Source organism: Spermophilus citellus (assembly GCF_964194105.1).
Source record: "Spermophilus citellus genome assembly, chromosome: 10".
In the NCBI taxonomy this organism is placed as follows: Eukaryota; Metazoa; Chordata; class Mammalia; order Rodentia; family Sciuridae; genus Spermophilus; species Spermophilus citellus.
In genome coordinates, this window is record NC_138197.1 from 47,122,898 (window position 1) to 47,143,838 (window position 20,941).

The window sequence follows — 20,941 nt, forward strand, 5'->3', positions numbered from 1 at the left end:
AGTAGCTTGGATCTTGATGATTTAACCCAACCTTCCATTTTCTTTCACTGTCAAAGAAAACTAATTCTCACATACAGTTAACTCCAAGTTTACAAAGCTCTATTTTAGAGGCTTTTCCTTTCAGAGAAGAGTTCATACCTGTTGAAATCCATTACAACTTTGGTTGTAACCTTAAAGCAGTAACCATACTCTCAGGACAACCACCATGAAATTATGGAATATATTGTGAAACAGAACTTTTGTGCTGTCTGGAGGGAGGAGAAGAGAAGATGCAATGTAACTGGTACTGGGATTTAGGGGCATGGGAAAAATAATTTGAAAGACTGACTAAAATCGTTCAGAAATCATTCCAGAAATGGAAGCACACTAGAACAGTTAATTTTATTTGTTCAAGAGCTCTTATTGCAAGCACTAAAACGAGCCTGGGCTTTGATCCTGTAGCCCATATCGCATATTAAAGAAGCAGCAAACTGACCCACGTACATGGATGCAGACTAAAGGCTCAGGTTTTCCAATTTCTATAGCCTGGAGCTCGGTAGTCACAGGTCTTTTAGGTCCTTCTGGATGTCCCACAAGGTATCTGCACTTTTCTTGAGCTGAGCAACCTCATCATCCTTCAGCTTCTGGTTGATGACACTGGTTAATCCCCGAGCATTGAGGACACATGGAAGGCTCAGGAAGACTTCATTTTCAATGCCATACATCCCCTGCAAGAAAAAATGCATTTGATTAAAAATGATCAAAGGAACTATGTTTGAACAGAGAATTGTAGAAAACTGGATAAGCACAAACTCATTCTAGACTCATGTTTTGAAGTAGGGTTTCTACATGAAGAATGCAAACACGAACTATGATAAAACTAGATAGCTATAAGAAAATAATAAGTCCTTGACTGAGCTTTACTGAACGTGTTTTATTGAACATTGCTCTCTATTTAGATGCACTTGAATAAAATTTGATAAATGAATCTTCAAATTAGACTGTTGCCAATTTCAGTTCTTTTTTTTAAAGAGAGAGAAAGAGAAAATTTTTTAATATTTATTTTTTAGTTTTTGGTGGACACAACATCTTTATTTTATTTTTATGTGGTGCTGAGGATCGAACCCAGCGCCCCGTGCATCCAGGCGAGTGTGCTACTGTTGAGCCCCATCCCCAGCCCAACTTCAGTTCTTAATGGATTACTTTCACAAAACCCCAGGTTTCTTAAAGATTTTTAGTTAAGGAAAGAATTAAATAGGTGGTAATATTTAATAAGTAGAAGGAACAATGAATGAGGATGGCCAACCTGATGTCCTAAGGAGTAGCTGGAGGCCACTAAAAGCTGAGATTTTCGTCACACCCAAGAGTTGCTGACAAAAAATTACCATTTCCAAAAGCACTTTACTAGTCATATTAGGTTAATTTATTCAAAGGATCAATTTAACTCTAAAACTAGTCAGATTACTTAATTATATTAAGGTTACTTCAATACAATCTTTTAAACTTTTAATTTCAAAATTTTTTGTACATATATAAAAGTACAGTACATATCCCAAGACGCTGCCATTACTCAATTTTTGCCATACTTGCTCTTTAAAGTTACTATTTTAAAACAAACATCTGAGCCATGTTTTATCCCTAAAGACTTCTGTGTCTCCCTTCTGCGTGTTTGTTTTTGCTTACTGCACTCCCCACTGATTTTTTTCACCCTTGACATTGACTTGTGGAAAATGAGTCAGCTGTCTTACACAATGCTTCAATATAATCTGAACTATTTTGTGGTTTTGCTCCACAGCTTTTGAATGATGGTAAATTTATTAAGGTATCGAGTACACATGACAGGTGGGTCTACAAGTTCATCACACCAACTTAAAATGAAACTCTTATACACATGCAAATAATCATATATCGTAAGGGTATGCTGAATAAGATTCATTCGTAATGTTTAATTTGCCACATCATAGAAGAAAAAATTATAAAAAATTGTCAGATGTCATAACTTCCTCAAGTTTTGTGCTCTTATTCTAGACTTCTGTTGGAATAAGGAAAGAGTTTATATAAAACTTTGAAATACAGAAAAAATTGTGAACTGTAATTTTACCTTATCCTTTAAAAAATAAATTTGTTTTAGAATACAATGCTCACATTTATATATTTTTCACTGTATGACTTACCTTTACCATGGTTGATACTGGGTGAATTCTGGATAGATTTTTAAACATGGATTCAATGAGGTCAGCCACACTTAACCCAATAGCCCAGTTGGTGTATCCTTTTAGCTTGATGACTTCATAGGCACTAAGGAAAATAAATCATAAGGATCACTAAAACCAGAGCCCTGCGTTTGACTTCTGCTTTATTTCTTACTAACTGTAATCTTGGATAAATTATGTTTCTTGCTTGTTCCCTCTTCTTTAAAATGGACGTAATGTTATCTATTTCATAAACTAAATAGTGTTAAATTAATTCATATACAAGCAAAATGCACAAACTGCAAATAGCATATGATAGGCAATCTATTAATGCATTGATAATTTATGAAGAGTTTTTCAAATTGGAGATTATTTTTTCTACATGTCAAATTCCTCAAAAAAAGCCATTAAAATTAAATTCGACAAAATTTTCTATGAGATGTCAGTTAGTCTTACTGTAAAAATTGTCTGCAAATAATGTATACCCTGTTGAATGCTTATCAATGATAAATGTGTCCCCACGTGAGTATGCTTTTATTTGATTTTAGCAGTAAGACTATGACTATACAACTCTATAGAGGAGATTCACCTTAAAGGCTGAAAGGCTCCCAAGATTACACAATGTCAGTGTCGTGATGTAAACCTAGACCCATATTATTGACTATTTTGAAATACACTTTATTTTACGATGGGCAAAGGCCACAGAAAAAGGATGGAGGTAATCTTTAGTTGAATGTAAAAGATCAGCACAGGGCAGTTTAAATACTTTCAGCAATTTGCCTTTGGTACTTTTCAAAGGCAATTATGAGATGACATGTGTCTAGGTTTACCTTCCTAAGTAAACTAAACTTATTTGTTGACAGGAGGCAACATGAAGGCCCTCCTCCCTTGTTAATTCCATGTTGGGCTAGGGTTACCTCTGTAATAGATCTCTCTCTAGAGAGAAAATATTTGCTTTCCCTAGGGGGACTGAAATAGCAAGCTTGACTAATCTAAGGTGATAACTACCTACCGACTACATTTAATCAGTTTAAGCAGCCATGAAAACTACTGGCAATTTTTACCTAGGTAAACAGGAAAAGAAATCATCTTAAACCAAGCTCCCTTCCACTTGCCTTTCAACCACCATCTTATGCACTTCCTTCCAGTTTTCACTATCGTTGTCTGTTCCCATTTCTGGATTTAGTTCCTGGAGAGAAACACCAGCCACGTTCACTCCACTCCACACAGCCACTATTAAAAAAAAAAAAAAAAAAAAAAAGACAGGCATTCTAAATATTTCTATCTTTAAAATCTCTTAATCCAGATTCTACCTCTAATGCAAGTCACTGAATACTGGTTGATACCACTCCAATGACAAATAAATGCCTCTAGAACAGTCCCCCCCAAGACATTTGATCTGACACTTGCCTTCAAATAGCAACATTTCTGAACTTTTAATTTTCAACAAGTTTGGTACAAAACAATCATCATGTCATAGTTACAAAGAATATGGAAATTCTTTGCCTCTCTCTAGGTTTGTCAAATCACAATGTATTCTAGTTTGGGACCATCCTGAATTTTTGATTTGAGTAGTTTTCAAACCTGCCTACTGCTTACTTTTTTCTAATAGAACCCATTTCTTCTAAGTAAAAAATTAATTAATTAATTAATCAATTCATCTAGGGTAAGACCCCCAAACAGAATAATTACACCCAGATACAATGAAATATGTAAGGGTCTGTTTAATTTAGGGGAGAAGAATATTAGAAAGTGTTACAAAGACTGGCATGTGAACTGGACCTGTAAACTTAAGTTATGTGCTCCTTGGAAACCTCTGGAGAACACCCAGACTCAGGAAGTACAAGTGGAGGCAGGGTGAAATTTGCCACATCAAGCCAGTTTGGCGTTTTCAGGGTCTTTGGTGAAATCTGCATAATGGTGTCCATGTGAGATCAGTTTAATTCTCTTTCATTTCATGTAGACAATACAGATCAATATCAATATGGAAATAATCGTCGTCGTCATCATCATCATCATCATCATCATCATATTTGGGGAAAAATCAAAGAGTAATGAGAGAACAGAGCAGTGGACAACAGTCATGGGCTTCCTGTTACGATGCTCCAGGGTACAACAACATCACTTTTGTGGTGTTTATCAAAAGTACAAAAATTAAACCTAACCATGAAGAAACCATAAGACAAACCTAATTGATAGACATTCTACAAAATAACTCATCTGATTTTTCAAAAATGTCAAGATTATTAAAAAAAAAATAAAGGTTGAGAAAGTATTCCAAATTAAAGAGAGTAAGGAGATAGAGCTAGATGTAATTAATATGTAATGTTAGGATGGCTCCTGAACTGAGAAAAAGGGCTTAGGTAATATTAGTGACAGACAGAGACATCCGCAATGAACTGCAGATTAGATAATACGGCATCAATGACACATTTTTTGATCTTGGTAAGAGTACTATGGTCAGAAAAAAGAAAACCCTTGTTTTTAGTAAGTACACACTAAGGGACTTTTGGAGAAAGAGCCAGAGGACTATGATTTATACTTAACAAATCAGAGTAAATAATGGCAAGACTAAGACCATAAGAATACAGTAAACATTTTCTATTTTTTTTTTACCACTTGAGTCGCCATGTTCTCCCAGAATCCATCCGTGGCAGCTGCTGGGATGAATGCCAAGTTTCTCAGCCATAAGATAGCGAAATCTAGCAGAATCCAGATTACACCCACTTCCAATCACACGGTGCTTGGGTAATCCACTTAGTTTCCAGGTAACATATGTAAGAATGTCCACTGAGTATTTTAGAAAAAATACAGGTAAGTAAATCAAAACTGACTTCAACTGCTATCCCTGGCTTCCTCCTCCCCAACTTCCTCATTTCTCTAAGGAGATGTGGCCAGAAAGATGTAATACTTTTCACTTTTCATAATTAGAGATAATGGGTGAGAGAGGAACAAGAACAAACCTTGAAGCATTATTAGAGAAAGACTGTAAAATATGGAATACACAATGAATATGACTTTCTATTTATATCATTACCTGACATAAGAATACTTAGGAACCTTGCAGATGGATTAAGTTGAAAGAAAAGGGTTGAATCAGATCCTCACATAGATTTTCACCAATTCTAACATTCTATGATGATAACAATTGCCATCACAAACCAAAAACCATTTATTACTAAATTACCCAGGCATGTTATCATATATTATTTAGTAAACTTTTTAAAAAATCTTGTTTTGAGAAAGGATCTCACTAAGTTGCCATGAACTTGACTTGAAGTCCCTAGAACTTGGGATCCTGCTGCCTCAGCCTCTTGTTGACAGTAGGTGATATTAAATTTTTCTACTATTTAATGAAAGGACATCCATGACATAACCTTTGTTTCAGTGTGGCACAGCCTTACAACTCCACAGAGGTAAAACTTCTGTTAGCTCAGATAGGATCACAGCACTTAGATAGAGGAGAAGCTGGAAAGAGCAGAAAAATATGCACACAAGAAGCTCCAAGTCAACTCTGCATCCTCCACCTCCACTCGTCTGTACATGCTGGCTAGGCTATTTTAAGCTAGAAAGATATATAATCAGTTAGTGACACCTGCCTGAGGCACAGGATACAGCAACTTAATAGGGCTAGTTGTCATTCCTGTTTTATATCTGCCTATCACATACATATTTATAAACAAGACAGAACCATTTAGTAAGGCCCAATCTAGGTTTAAAGTGGGTAAGAATAATACTGAAGTCATCTCTGTCCTTGCTAGCTTCCTACTCACAATGTTCAATAAACTGTAAAGATTCCCCTGGCTCTTAGTCACAGTCTTCCTTTAGGTGAAATACCAAAGATAATCACTTTCACCACCTTATCAATGTGTCTGCTGTGCTCACCAACACGGCAAATTGTAGACATTATAGAGTAAATATGAACCATTTAAGCTGTCAGAGGACAAAATTACAACTTAGTTTAAGGATCTTAATTGACTTTATTTTTGACTCGAGAATTAGGCAGCACTTCATCCCATAAATTATAGTGTCTACTTGGCTGAGCAGAAAAGTTTGGTTTTATAAGCAGAGATAGGCTGAAAAAAGCAGTAATAAAACAACAAGAAGTGGATGGGTCATTTCAGTTACATTCCTTATAAAGTGAGGACAGAACAGTGAAAAATAACCAGTTAATTTCAGACTATTTTAGATGACTTCTTCTGTGTCAAGATTAAAACAGAGCCAAGCATGGTGGTGCTCACCTGTAATCCCACTGGCCTGAGAAGCTGAGGCAGAAGGATTGCAAGTTCAAAAAACAGCCTCAGCAATTTAGCAAGGCCCTAAGCAACTTAGGGAGACCCTGTCTCTAAATAAAACATTAAAAAGCACAATTCATCTCTAAATAAAATATAAAAAAAAGGGCTGGAGATGTGACTCAGTGGTAAGCACCCTTAAGGTAAATATTCAGTACCAAAAAAAAAAAAAAAAAAAAAAGGATTAACAACACAGCATGCCAGTTGAAACTGCCTGCTTGGGAAAATTGGCTGATATCTCTCCAGTCCAGATTTATCTGATCTGATGAATGGCTTAGTTTCACTGTGGTGATGTGGAACTCCTGAGTGACTCCATTTTGACTTTTAGCCTGATCTGTTAGAGCCTTGTGCAGGAGCCTGGTCCATAACAATGGCCTCCTTTATTCTAGAAGGCAAAAAAAGTAGCATTGTTTCCAGTCAGAATGTGATCCTTGCATGCAATTTATCCACATAGTTTGAGGATAGATTTAGCAAGGAAAGCAGTTTTTAAGTTATAACATTTGGTGTCAGCAAATATTTGTCCATCAATATAGTAAATTTCTATTTTAAAAATGGAACTGACTAGTAACTTTTAAAAATTCTTTTTCAAATTTCAATCTGATTCAATCCTAAAAGTTTTTGTTGTTGTTTTCTTGGTACCTGGGATTGACCCCAGAGATCCTTAACCATTGAGCCACATTCCCAATCCTTTTTATTTTTTGAGACAGGTTCTTGCTAACGTGCTGAGGCTGGCCTTGAGTTTGTAATCCTCTTACCTCAGCCTCCAGATACATTGGGACTACAGGCATGTGCCATTTTACCTGGCAATCCTAAAATTTTTTTAGAGATTAGGACACCAGATTGGGTTTTCTAGAAGAGAGGTCAAAAAGTTATTTTTTTCTTTTCTTTTTTTTTTTTTTTTAAACAAATTGAAGCCCTTTTCAAATGTTTCAGCCCTTTTTTATTCTTCCTACCAGGATAATCTTTTAAAAAAATTTGAAAGCCTTTAGACTTTACAATAAACCCAGATGAAAGAATAAGAGGGCAGTGTCATTTATTTTGCAAACATCATCCTTTTGTAGGTAAAAACCAAAGACATGTGAGCCACCTCTGCTAGCAAACACAGGGACTGACTTTAAGTCCAAAACAACAACACAAAAATCCAAACATTAAACGGAACAAAACTGAGACTTAAAATATTATAATACCTGGGTTGGAAACCACAATTATGATGCAATCGGGACTGTACTTGACAATCTGAGGAATAATGAATTTGAAGACATTGACATTTCTCTGCACCAGATTGAGACGACTCTCCCCCTCCTGCTGACGGACTCCTGCAGTTACTACCACGATCTTAGAATTGGCAGTCACAGAGTAATCTTGAAAAAAGGAAGAAAAGGCATTCCTTAAATACAACTTTTCATCAAACATATATGATATGCTCTAGCACTCTAACTAGACATAAGCTTCTAGAACTCAATGACAATTAAGTTTTCAGTATTGAAAGTTTGGGCTGGCGATGCAGCTCAGTGGCAGAGTGCTTCCTGAGCATCCACAAGGCCCTGAGTTCAATCCCTAGTACCACAAAACAAAACAGACTTTCAAGTCCAATGTCCCTGCAGCCATTTTCCTCCTTGAATTACACTGAAGCAATCCAACTGTAAAACTGACTCAAAAAAATCAATCAAGGAAATAAAGATGACCCTAAATTATGTTTCTACCTAAGAAATTTATTGAATTTTCAGGAATAAACCAAAGCATACAAAGTAAGTCTAAAGTACAATAGGCAGACTTCCAACAACAAAAATCTATTTTTGTACTCTTAGTAAAGGAAGAAAAATTAAGTAAAATAAAGAAAATCAATTTTAAGTTGTTTTTAGGCATATAATGCTAATAAGATCTCAGGAGAAGACACTGTTTTTGGCTATAAACTGAAATTTTAAAGGAGCATATTCACTTTTCAGCAGTATGAACTTCTCTGAAAAACATTTCATTTTTTTGGTCAAAGTATGTCCGTTTCAAAACCTTTGGACTTGAAGATTTAATGTGATCCTTGCATGCAATAGCCATGGAGGGGGTCACAGAACTGAACTGCTGTAATGTGACTTTTAACAGTTATTAACACTCCTCTCCCATAAAGTGGAGGTAATAATAGTATTGATTCCTCATAGGACTCTTGTGAAGTAAGATAATACATAGAAAAAAAAATGCTCTACATGTTCCCCTCAACATTACTAATTCAACTAACAATACCTATTATTTGGTTTCTTCGAGGCATTCAAATTGCTAGAATTGGAGGAAAAAAAAGAAACTGCCAACACTGGATTCACCAGGATGGGAAGACCAATTTCCCATCAGGGAACGAGGGAGGAGAAGAAGCAGCTGAGACACATGGAAATGCAGGTCATTTCAAATTGTGAAGATGTATGTAGGCCCTGCTAGAGGTCTTAGGACACAGACAAGAGCCTATGCAAAGGCAGGAGATCTTTTAAAGAAATAAGTATATTCAAACTTTCATTTGAGGAAAAGCATCATCTAATTGGGGTGTAAAAATAACAAGTGCAGTTACATGGAATGTAGAATCCACGATCATTTTGTACATGTTCTTCCAATGTGAAAAGGTCAATGTGCTTTTTAGCAAAGTGGATGGAAAATGGGTTTCTAGAAACTGCTGAAAGAAAACTGAACTATAGGAGAAATATGGTACACAACAACCCAAACAATGCTATTTATCATAATTGGTTATTTTCTCTTAGTGAAAATATAGCCATGATCATTATTGGCTAATAAATTCATTTCTAGTAACTGTCCATTGACAAGGGAATGTAAAATTAATGCCTTAAGGATGAAAATTAGAACATAATACAGAAATAAGTTTTTTTAAAGGAGAAAAAAATTATAATTAGATAAAAATTCTGTAGTTTTTGAAGAAAATACTAAAATAGGTCATCAACATTTCATTGTTGACAGTCACTGAAGTAACTGTTCCAAAAGTTTGAGTTTTGCTAATTAATAAGTTTAGGACAGGGGTATACCTCAGTGTTACAGCACTTGTCTAGCATGTACAAGGACACTGGGTTTGATTCCTAGCACTGCAAAATAACAATAATGATAAATTCAAAATAAAAGTTAAAAAGTTTATGATGCTATAAAGTGCATTCCAAGTGCATTTTCTTTTCTCACTAAACACATCAATTTAATATCAGATCACATTGGGCATGAAATTAAACTACCTTTATCTGCCACAATTTTAGGGGTTTGAAGAAATAAGCTTCCATGCTGCAGATCCATCATTTCTCCTTTGAGCTTATCTTCCAAAACATCCACCAGGGCAAGTTCATCAGCCAGAGACTAAAAACAACAAAAAAAGCAGGCATTAGGATGTGTGCAGGCTAGATGCCTCCACACATGGTCTGACTCGGAGAGACCATTTAAATGCTAAGCACCATGTAGCTAAAATCCTCAACAATTCTACCTTGGGGTTAGGCATTCAACCATGATTCCATAATACAATTATGCTTTAAAAACATGTGGACTTAAAGATTCTTTATGAGACCAATTGGTTCCACAATAGGCACAGACATTAAGGGATAGGGGTGGTAAATAAAAGATATTCACTTGGACCCACAGACAATATGGGGCAGTAGTGTGTCCAGCTGAGGTCACTCAAGTTCAGAAGTTTCTAGGAGAGCAGATTTGGTCTAACCACCAAGGATGTGCGTTCACTTTGGATTAGGACTTGAAGCCCTGGTTGAAGCTTGGAATGCTCAGGTTGGCTCTGATTAATTGAGACACTTCAATGGGAACACCAAGAAAATCCTTATGTGTGAAGATGCATCTCAACCAACCTTTGAAATTCCCATCTCTTTTGGATGCCCATAATTTACAAACTATTTAAAAAGTGGCTGGGGGCTGAGGTTGTGGCTCAGCAGTAGAGCGCTGCCTAGCATGTGCGGGGTACTGGGTTTGATCCTCAGCACCACATAAGAATAAAATAAAGGTATTGTGTTCACCTACAACTAAAACAAAATATTTAGAAGTGGTTATCCCTCCCATTAAAATACCACTAAAGTTCTTGCCTCTACTGTTTTTAGGACTGTTAGTAAAATAATGAATAATAGGATATGTCAATATTAGAGTTCATTTAAAAATGTAAATACTCCCTCCAGGAAGAGTAGTGTGATCATCCACATAGGCAAAGGGTATTGATGAAGGAAAAAGTAGGCCACTGGGGTCTAGGATGCAGTGTGAAGGATCAGATACAGCAGGCCAGGTGGAAATGGAGGAGTCAGGAGGGCACAGGCCAGCAGAGGAGAAGCAGCAGAGAAGTGAGAAGGCAATGAGAAACTTGACCTACTTTAGCTGGAAGCAGGCCCTGGTTGCTGTAGGACTACAAATGGGCAGGGTCCCAAGATGCCAGAATGAAAAGGGCCGGCTAACCTCAAAAGTGTTTCAGTGGACTTGATGGGGAGGAGCCTCTCTGAGAGGGAAGGCTCCCTGTAACTGGATGGATGTGAGTTTAATGTTAAACAACTGAATTGCAGTACTTGAAAACTTTTGATATGGCCAATTTGTGAACTGTGGGATACTTAGAAAAATATTTTCTCATTTCCAGGTAGTCAGTCCTGTCTCTGAGGGTTCCACATTCATGAATTCAAATAAACTTGGATCAAAAATAGCTTTTATTTTTTTTTAATTTTGGTACCTTTTATTTTTGGCACCTTTTTCATTTTTTGATACAGGGTCTCACTAAGTGGCTTAGAGTCTTGCTAAATTGCTGAGACTGGCCTTGAACTTGTGATCCTCCTGCCTCACCGTCCAAAGTCACTGGGATTACAGGCTTGCACCACAGTGTCAAACAGCCAACAACACTTTTTTAATTTTTTTTTAAGATTACATCTATAGTGAACATGTACAGATTTTTTTTCCTGTCATTATTCCTTAAAAAATATAACAGCAACTTACATAGCATTTACATTGCATTAGGTATTATAAGGAATCTAGAGATGATTTCAAATGTACAGTATAAAGGAAATGTGTAGGTTATGTACAAACACTATGCCATTGTATGAGATCCTTAGATTTTGGTGTCACAGGGGTCCTAGGATGACTATATACCAAATACTGGTATTGATTTTTTTTAATCCATTTTTACTTAAACACATTTTGGCATTTTAAAAACCGTTTTGTTCTTTTGCAGCCTCTGATAAGATCACACAAAATCCCCATTTGTGTTTTCTAAGTCCTAATGAATACAATAAACTTAATAATAGCTATAACATTCAGTCAAGGTACTGAACACTAGGAATATCAATCTTATTTTAGAAACGTCAAGTGTATGTGGCTCAAGTCAACAGAGCAACACTGTTTACTGCTTAAGTACAAAAGGATGTCACAGGATCTGAGATCCTGTCTCTCTTTTTGAGTGGGTACAGAGAATTGGCTGAGAAGTGCATTTTTAGCTGACAAGGAAGGAAGAGATCCAGCGCTAAAAAAAAGAACCGCAGTGCCAAATTTAGCTAAATCTGTATGACTGAATGTCCTCCAAAGGTGGAGGCACACAAATAGAACAAGTGTGACCAAGTACTGATGCTGTTGTTTGACTTAAATAAATCCACTTCTATTCACATGTTCTATATCCTATGAATTTATCATACACATTTTTCACTTAAGCTGTTAAGTTATATTTAAAACTGTTTGAAACAGCAAGGTTTACATTAACTGCAAAAGCAATAATCTTATTAAGGAGTAAGACCAGCTAGAAGATAAGAATACCATTGTTGACATCTTGTTAAATCTAACCACAAAAGTGTCTTTGAATCTCAGATCCTATGTGGATTGGGCAGGGTCTTATGTTCGGCCTTTTGGTTCTTTTAGCTAATAAATTACTAGCACCAATGCCTTAATATTTGATGGTTTCATTTTTATGGTCAAGTGGTTAATGTGCATGAAATTATTTTTCCAAATACCTAACTAAACGGACATGCACCATTTATTCAATAACTTATTTTCTTCCCCTCTGAAATGTCACTTTTACCATATTATTGAATATAATTTGGGTCCTTCTCAGGCTTTTAGTTTGTTTCATTCATCTATCTATCCTTGTACAAATACCAAAATTTAAGTATATACTACTTTCAAGCAAAACCCGGTACTGAAAAAACTACTTTGTTGTTGGGCACAGTGGTGTATACCTGCAATCCCACCTACTCAGGAGGCTGAGGCAGGAAGAATGTGAGCTCAAGGTCAGCCTGGGAAACAGCAAAACACTGTCTCAAAATAAAAATTTAAAAAGGCATGAGGATATAGCTCAGTGGTAAAGTCCTTGCTTAGCATGCATGCAGCCCTGAGTTCAATCCCTAGAAGTATAAAATAAAAAATAAAATAAAAATTACTTTACAACATGTCTACAATGTTGCTTCTCCTAAGAGTTGTGTTATGTTATGTTTATATCCCAAGAAAGGATATATATGCAGTTATAGTTGACTGAAGCAAGGACACCCAAATCAAGACAGTGGGATTCAGGCTGGGGGATAGTGGTGATCTTGCCTGAAAGCTTTGCACAATCCTGACAACATGATGAGCTGACATTCAGATCCTCCTCCTGGAAGCTAAAATGCAGAGTCTGAGATTGGCAAGGCATATTTGGTAAAAGAAGCTGAAAAGGCAAACTTGGGCCAAAATTTGACAAAATTTAAGTGCAATTAATCAGTAATATCCAGAGTATTCATTAGTGTAATGCATATTTCCTATGGAATATGCCAGACATTATTCTACTAATCAAGAATACAGTCACGAATAGGGATGGGTGCAGTTCAGTGTAGAGCACTTGCCTAGCATACATACAGCCCTGGATGTGATCCCCATTACTCAAAAATAATAAATAAGTGAATAAATAAAAAAGAACAGAATCAAGAACAAATCCAGTAATTTTTGCTTTCTCAGGATATATAGGAAGGGAATAGGAATTTCTAATGGTAGAAGTGCTATTAAGACCAAAAGGACAAGATCATTGTACTGTCATGTGTAACTAATTAAGACAAATTATATACAAATTATATACAGCAAAAAAATAAAAAATAAAATAAATTAAAATAAATAACACACTTGTTTAAAAAAAAAAAAAGACCAAAAGGAGAAGTGATATCAGTGCAGGCCTGCCTGCAAAAGTCATGCCCTTGAATGAGATCCCCGAGTTTATCATTCATGTGCATGCAACTCTGAGGTCTAGGGAAGAACATCCAAGGGAAAACCACATAAAAGGGTTCAAGTCAGAAATGAACTCGGCGTTTGGGAGTAAGAGATGAAGTCAGAGATGGTACCATGATCAAGCACTAGAAGGAGTGACTATGCTGTGCTGCTGGTACCCCTGGAGCTGTGCATACCTTTGCCTTGCTCTGAGACAGGCAGAGGCGATCCATATGGCCCTACAGAATTTCAGTAGGCGAGCCACTACTTTGGTTGCTATGTAGGCAATGGCTGGGGCGTAAGCAGATAAAAGGAGAAGCAGAAGATAAAGGAATCCTCTTAATGGTAGGGCACTGTGCAAGGAAGACTCAGTTGTCTTCCTAGTCTAGAGAAGGCTTGTGCCTTCACAACCTCTTGCTCTGATACTACAACTTCAACCACCTTCTGGAAGCACAGTAAAATGTGTATTCTGTAGCCATGCGTTCAAAAAGGCCAGGCCTGGCACTTACAGTCTGGGTGCTCTTAGCCCTTGTGAGGTTTTTCTCCCCAACAGTAAGAGATGTTAATACCTGCTGACAGATTTCACAAAGAAATTAATAAAATGATAAGCAAACACCTGATGGACTGTTTTCTTTCTCTATTAACCTTTCTCTAATCTTTCCCAAATATTTCAACAATTTTGAACTACTTTAGTCTTATCCATTAAAAAATATCTTAACATTAGCTAGCAAATGGTTTTCAACAAGGTAACTCTTTCTTACATTGTTTATGTTTTCAAAACTATCCTTAGATGGTCTCCACATAATATCTAAGGCATTTTGTGAAAAATTAAGGGAAAAGGAGTATAACATTGAAAAACAGAAATCATAGCATTTAAATTTGAAAACTTCAGCTGTGCTAGCAGCAGGGATTGTTCTCAAGCACTGGTCTGGCCAAATTATTATGTAGTTTCGATATATTTACTGGAGATGTTTTAAAATTTGACTAAAATAATCATAGCCACATTTCTTATGAATAGATTTTCCTGAAAAGTACAAGTTTTGAGATCAGCAGTAGGAAAGAAAACTCCTTTACTAGTATTTTATTAATATATTTATGTTTTTAACTGCCTAAATACTGGCATAGGAAAAAAAAAAACTGGAGCCTATTGGTAAGAGGTGAGAGTGCTGGCTTCAAAATAGACATGGACTTCAACATACCAAGTTTTGACTCCAGGTTTTTTAACTTTCCAAGTGTGGGAAAACAATACATGCCCCCTAGGAAGCACACTTTTATTTTTGCCTATTGATCTTTTCCTGGCCTCGCTGCAGTTCCCAGTCAACCTCACAATCACAATATTCTCCAGTATACCATGTTGCTGAGCTATGATATTCAGTAGGTTAATAAGTGTATTAAATGCATTTTTCTTTTATTTTCAACGTATAGGTTTATCAAGCTAGCTGTGACAGGCTGTGTAATTTATTCAGCTTCAGCCACCTTATCTGAAAACAAGAATATGAATAGTCCCTATCTTGAAGTTGTTTAAAATTTGTTTGTAATTTAAAATACTTTGAATACAGAAATGTAAGCTGCCAAAGAACAGTAACTACTGAATTTGTATTACTTTACTCAAATTACCGGTATCTACTCAATCAAACTATCTAGAAATATATGCCAAAGAATAAAACTTTCACTAGTACACTTCATTTTTCCCCCCCCTTTTGTGGTGTACTTCTTATTTCAAATGATTTTTCTGGTAACTGTTCTCAGCAAAGATTCAAAATTTATTCCTTTAGAATTTAAACTTGTAGGAGCTGGGTATAGAGCCCAATGGTACAGCGCTTGCCTAGCATGTGCAAGGCCCTAGGTTCAATCTCTAGCATAAAAAAAACTTTGCAAACAGAATTAGGCTTGGCTAGGAGTTTCTCACACATGATACAAAGTGGTCCATGTGCTTTACTGAGGGTAAAAAGAGCTTGCTTGTTTTCCTTTCCCTCTTCCTACTTTTAAGGCAGCCATCTATACAAACAACGAACCAATTCAGTGAGGTAAATAAGAAAAAGGCTCATTTCCTCAAAAGCTCTGAGGAACTAAAGAAAACAAACTGGTTTGGATTACAAGAGGTATGTATGAGGCCAGCCAAAAGTCTATGGAGTTGTACACAGAACAAAGGCTTGAGAAGTAGGTGAAAATGGTATTGCAGCTGTGTTGCAATTGCAAATTGCACTGATTGTGTAAGAGTATGTCCTACTTGAGGAAATCTACTGAGAGACTTAGAAGTAAGAACATAATGTCTGCAACTTATTCTCAAATATATGCCTGACAGAATAACACAATGTTGAGAAATAGTAATTTTGGGTAAACGGCATACGAAAGTTTTAATTTTCTTACTATTCTTGCAGATTTTCTGTAGGTTTGAAATTATTTCAAAATAAAACTACTAGTTGAAAGTTTAAGAGGAATTATAGATATTCTCACAATCTCAAAAAAAAAAAAAAAAAGATTACTTAATTATAAAGGATAAAGAGACCATTGCAATAAAAAATGTTACACCCATCCTGTTAACCAAGGGAATAAATTCAGCATTCCTGGAAATGAGATGAGTTGAATATCAAGAGTCTCCTGATGTGATGTGCCAAGAAGAACATGATATCACATGGTTCTAATCTCATCCCTCAAAATACAACCTGAACCTAATCACAAGGAAATATTAGACAAACATAACTTGGGAAACATGCTACAAAACTGAATGAACCCTATAAAAATGTCAGTGATACAAGGAGTAAAGTTGGGTTGGGGAGCCAGGTATGGTGGCACAGGTATGGTGGTGCTGTAATCTCAGCAGCTCAGGAAGCTGAGGCAGGAGGATTGCAAGTTCAAAGCCAGCCTCAGTAATTTAGTGAGGTCCTAAGCAACTCAGGGAGACCCTATATCTAAAATACATTTAAAAAAAAAAGGGTTGGGGGTGTGGTTCAGTGACTAAGTGCCCCTTACAAAAAAAAAAAAAAAAGAAAAAAGAAAAAGAAAAGAAAGCTGGTTTGGGGCTGAGGGTGTAGCTCAATGGTGGAACACTTGCCTAGTATGCATGAGGCCTTGGGTTCAATCTCCAGCAATGCTAAAAAGGAGGAGCTGAGTAACTGTTCCAGATTAAAGAAGCATAGAGACATCACAAGTATATGAAGTAGTTGATCTTGGATTGATGTGAAAATAGCTATAAAGGACATGATTTTGACAACATGGAGAATTTTAAATATGTATGCTCTATGTTACATAATAGTATTGTAAGAATGTTAAAATTCCCTGACTGTAGTAACTCTGTTAAGGTTACACAGGAGAATACAATTCTCTTAGCAGATGCATGTTCAAGTACTTAAATGAAGTGCCATGATGACCATAACTTACTTCAAATTATTCAGGAAAAAGAAAAATCTTTTAAAGGACAAAATATTATCCTATGATGCATAAAGAGACTGTTTACAAGCTGAAATTGTATCATGTATGGTGTTCTTAAAATTTACCTTTCCCAGAATGCTGATAGCACACGCCATACCAACTTGACCAACACCCACTACAGTGATCTTATTGTTTGGGACTGTGGACTCTTCTTCTGCAACTGGTGCAATGAGTTTTTCCTTGAGGGTTGCCATTTCAAACTGCAAGAAAAGAATCAAAACATTATACATATGTCCACATAAGAAATCTGAATGGAAGTTGCCCTTAAAATGGTACTGTTGCGATTTTGAATTAAAGTACAACTTAAAATGAGCCTAATTAACAGTGGTAAAGCACTTGCCTATCATTCACAAAGCCCTGGATGCAATCACAAATACCACACAAAAATAAATAATAAAAAATTTAAAATCCCAATAATATTCTAGAACACAGAATATATTTTAAGGAACCAAGTGACTTATATACTGGGAAATTTAATCAAGGACAAAACCTCCAAGAAATCCCTTAGAATTGAGATTTTTCTCTTTAGCCTACCACTCCATATATTTAATTAGTCTTATTCCCATTTTCGTTGTAATCATTCATTTACTGGCTAAAACACAGGAACATTTATATTTAAATAAGCTAATTTGTTTCTTTTGCCCCTATCTATATGTAACTATGTAAACTATTTAACCCATATTTAAGATTGGTCAAAAACAATGGCCAGTCATGAATATATTCTATTAATAACTATTATAAGGGCTGGTTCTTATAGTGAAATTGTATCATATATGGTGTTCTTAAATTTCATATAGAATGTGTCACAATGTACTGAACACACAGTAATTGCTTAATAAGTACATGATGACAACAAAATGGTGATGAATAATATTAATGAAAACTCTGCAAACCATTTGAAATAAAGCAATAAAATTAAAAAAAAAAATCAACCTGTTGGAAAGCATTTTATACAGTACCACCCAATTTATCTATGCCATCAGATAAATTTTCTGGGTAGTTGAAATAAATGAGAAAATTTACTGAAACTTAAAAATTCTGTGGCAATTTAGTACACAAAATATACTCTCCTGCCTTTTAAATAGGTTGCAGGCCATAAATAAGCCTTTTCTTCATAGTTTAAGTATTATAAATGGTTACCCAACATGTCTAATATTTAAGTTTGTTTTCCATTTTTGTGATAGACTATTGCATCTAAGGCTACTGTACCTGTTTCGAACTGAGTCAACTCATCCTAGTCTTATTTTTGCTTCTACTCTCCAATGGACTTTAAGTAACAAAATCAGATTTAGTAATTGTACATGTTGTAGAGTCAATAAGACTCTCAGTTGGAATAAAGTACCTGAATTCGGAGATAATCATGTAATAACTATTTTGGTTCCATGTTCTATTTTTTTTTCTTTCTGAAAACTATTTTCCCCAATCGGTAACAACTAAATTGAGAGATTTTTGCCTTTTCAGATCCCACTTAACAGTTTTCTAGTGAATGCTAAAAAATACAATGTCCTGCAAAGGCCTCCACAAATGGATGACCTTAAAATGAAATTCAAACCTGTCCTGCACTTGGGCAGAATCAGAAGAACGCTACATCTCTTCTTGCAGAACTCAGTTAAAACTGCAATTTCCTCCCATTAAGCTTATTTTTGTTTGTTAGTTTAAGATCCTTTAGGTATACAGGGGTTCCAGTTAGCCATGGAAAAACAAAAATCCAGAATTGGTTGCCATATAAAAATAGAGTGGTATTCTAATAGGCAATATTTATTTATTTTTACTTATTTTTAGAATGTCTTTTTTTTTTTTTTTAAGTCCTCTGCCAAATCAGAGTGGTGGCTGTTGGGAAAAGAATGACAAACTACAGCAACCAGGGACTCATGGTCCTTTACATCCCTCACCCTTGGGGATATAAATAAACTACTAGAAATGAGCCAGTGCCTCAAGTTCAGGAACAAAGATCCTCTTTACAGAATCTCTCTCACCCTAACCCTTTAAAACCGGGTACAGCCATCTAATTCCTCCACGAAGTGCGTGCCGGCTCTCCCCTTCCCCCACAGCCCAGGCCCCACCTGCAGTCTGCATGGTTCCCTGCCCACACGCCACCTCTTCTCCAGGCGCGCGGCAGCGGAGAAGGGCAGGTCACGAGGAGGGCGGGCAGCAAACCCAGATCTCCTTGGATAAAGTCTCCGGGGAGAAGTCTAGGCCCTCCTTCCTCTCAGCACCCAATGCTGGCACAGTAAACAAAGCTCCTGAGCATCAAGAGGCCAGGAAAATGCCCGCATAGGGTTCCTGCGGCCAGGGGGGTGGGGGGGGGGAGGTGGAATGTAGTGCGGGGCCAAATTTACAGATCACTGGATACCTTTACCCTCATCCCAAAAACGCAGGAGCAGTTTCCCACTACCCTGGGATCCAGGTTCAAAATCGTCCAGCCTTCATAACCCATCTGGTTCCTTCCCCCACCCCTAGCTCCTCCAGCACGTGTCCCGGATCCCACCAGTAGGCACAGGGGATGGCACCCGCCCTGAGCTGATCTAGGGCACGGTAGGGCCTGGGTTTTGGCAAAAAATGCAACAAGTCTCTCCCCAGGTAGAACGCAGGCCGAAGACGAGCCTGCAGCGATGAGGACAAAGCCTGGGGCTCCGTCGCAGCCTCTCCTCCCCAGCTTCGGTTCCCGGGGCTCGCACAAGGTCCGGGTCCCAAACCGAGGGTCAGGGCCCAAGTGGGGATGCTCAGGAGCACAAGCCCAAGAGAGCAGATGTGCTTCTCGGCCCCTCCTCCCGTTCTGCCACTCAATTACTCCCTTGCACATCCCATCCAGTTTGTCTGTGAGCCAGGATTCCGGGTCCTGGACAGAAACCTACCAGGAGATAGAAGGCTCTCGAGACAGCAGGAAGAGTCTGGCGAAGACAATGTCAGCTGCGCGCGTCTCCTCGGGCGCCGGATCTGCAGCCAAGGAGGAGGCGGGGCCCACACCCTCCGCAGCCTCTTAGGTTTCTCTATTGTGATTGGAAACCCGAGCACCGCCTACCCCCTCCCCTCGGCTCGCTCAATCCCCTTCAAGGACAAGGGCTCGAGTCTGCGCACGCCCTCCCCCACTCCCCAATTGAGGAGGTCACCTTCTCGGCGGATGAGGCAGCCTCCGCTCTCAGCTAATGTCACAGCGTACAGGCTCTTTCTTCAATGCGGTCGCCGAGTAATTTCTAAAACCTGCCTGCCTGTCGCTGACTCTTCTGGACTCTCACCATCTTGTGTGGATAGACTTAATACAAATAGATACACATTTCTAGGTTGCATTGAGGTTCAACTTTAGAGGACCAATCCTAGATGTGTTTCTCTCCAATGGGTAGCACTGCTTCTGAACCTTTTTAAAAATACAACTGAATTTTAATCATCAGCATTTAAAGTTCATTTGATGAAACTGTGACTTTTGTTCCCCCACCTTAATTCAACTAATTAAAAAAAAAAAAAAAAAAAAAAACTGAATGAGGCCTGCCTGGTTTCTGCACTCTGCTGTTCCTTCACAAATCTTCAAGGTCAACAAGGGCCAACCTTGCAGTGAAGGGAGATAAGGGGTCCACTAAGCAAGACGCAGTTTCTATTAGTTCCTGAATAATTCTAAAGCTGAATAAAGCTGGATGTTATCATCTCTGTCTTCAACACCCAGCCCGGTCCTGGGTACATTAATTCAGTATTAACAAATGAGTGATTAAGCAATTGGAGGTATTCTGAAGATTTCAGTTTCTATTGTGTTTTCTTCTAATTAAATTGCTTCTAAATATAGCAATCTCACAAACTCACTATATGTGAAAAGGAGTTTTGTTTCTTCTGTTTATTTTTTATTTTTATTTTTAAAATTTTAATATTTATTTTTTAGTTTTCGGC

The 20,941-nt window shown here is 37.2% G+C and overlaps 1 protein-coding gene across 3 annotated transcripts; it reads right to left on the minus strand.

Moving 5' to 3' along the window:
* Positions 1-362: 362 nt before the first annotated feature.
* On the minus strand, positions 363-20,078 carry LDHB (lactate dehydrogenase B). Of its 3 annotated transcripts, none has more exons than XM_081310395.1 (8): positions 19,921-20,078; positions 17,131-17,265; positions 9,679-9,796; positions 7,651-7,824; positions 4,788-4,961; positions 3,287-3,404; positions 2,154-2,277; positions 363-707 (listed from the first exon to the last, which is right to left on the minus strand). In XM_081310395.1, the coding sequence occupies exons 2-8, from the start codon at positions 17,257-17,259 to the stop codon at positions 540-542; spliced, it is 1,005 nt and encodes a 334-aa protein (XP_081166521.1). In that variant the 5' UTR covers positions 17,260-17,265; positions 19,921-20,078; the 3' UTR covers positions 363-539. The 3 variants fall into 3 exon arrangements, with proteins under 3 accessions (XP_081166521.1, XP_081166523.1, XP_081166522.1); XM_081310397.1 differs by lacking the exon at positions 19,921-20,078 and adding an exon at positions 19,163-19,185; XM_081310396.1 differs by lacking the exon at positions 19,921-20,078 and adding an exon at positions 19,129-19,150.
* Between the last annotated feature and the right edge of the window lie 863 nt (positions 20,079-20,941).

Excerpts from the sequence above, each read along its gene's own strand:
- LDHB (XM_081310395.1), bottom strand. The coding sequence starts at position 17,259 with ATGGCAACCCTCAAGGAAAAACTCATTGCACCAGTTGCAGAAGAAGAG. Across the intron at positions 4,962-7,650 it reads AATTGTGGTTTCCAACCCAG|TGGACATTCTTACATATGTT; the intron begins GTATTATAATAT and ends TAAAATACTCAG. Across the intron at positions 3,405-4,787 it reads AGAACATGGCGACTCAAGTG|TGGCTGTGTGGAGTGGAGTG; the intron begins GTAAAAAAAAAA and ends TTTTTTTAATAG.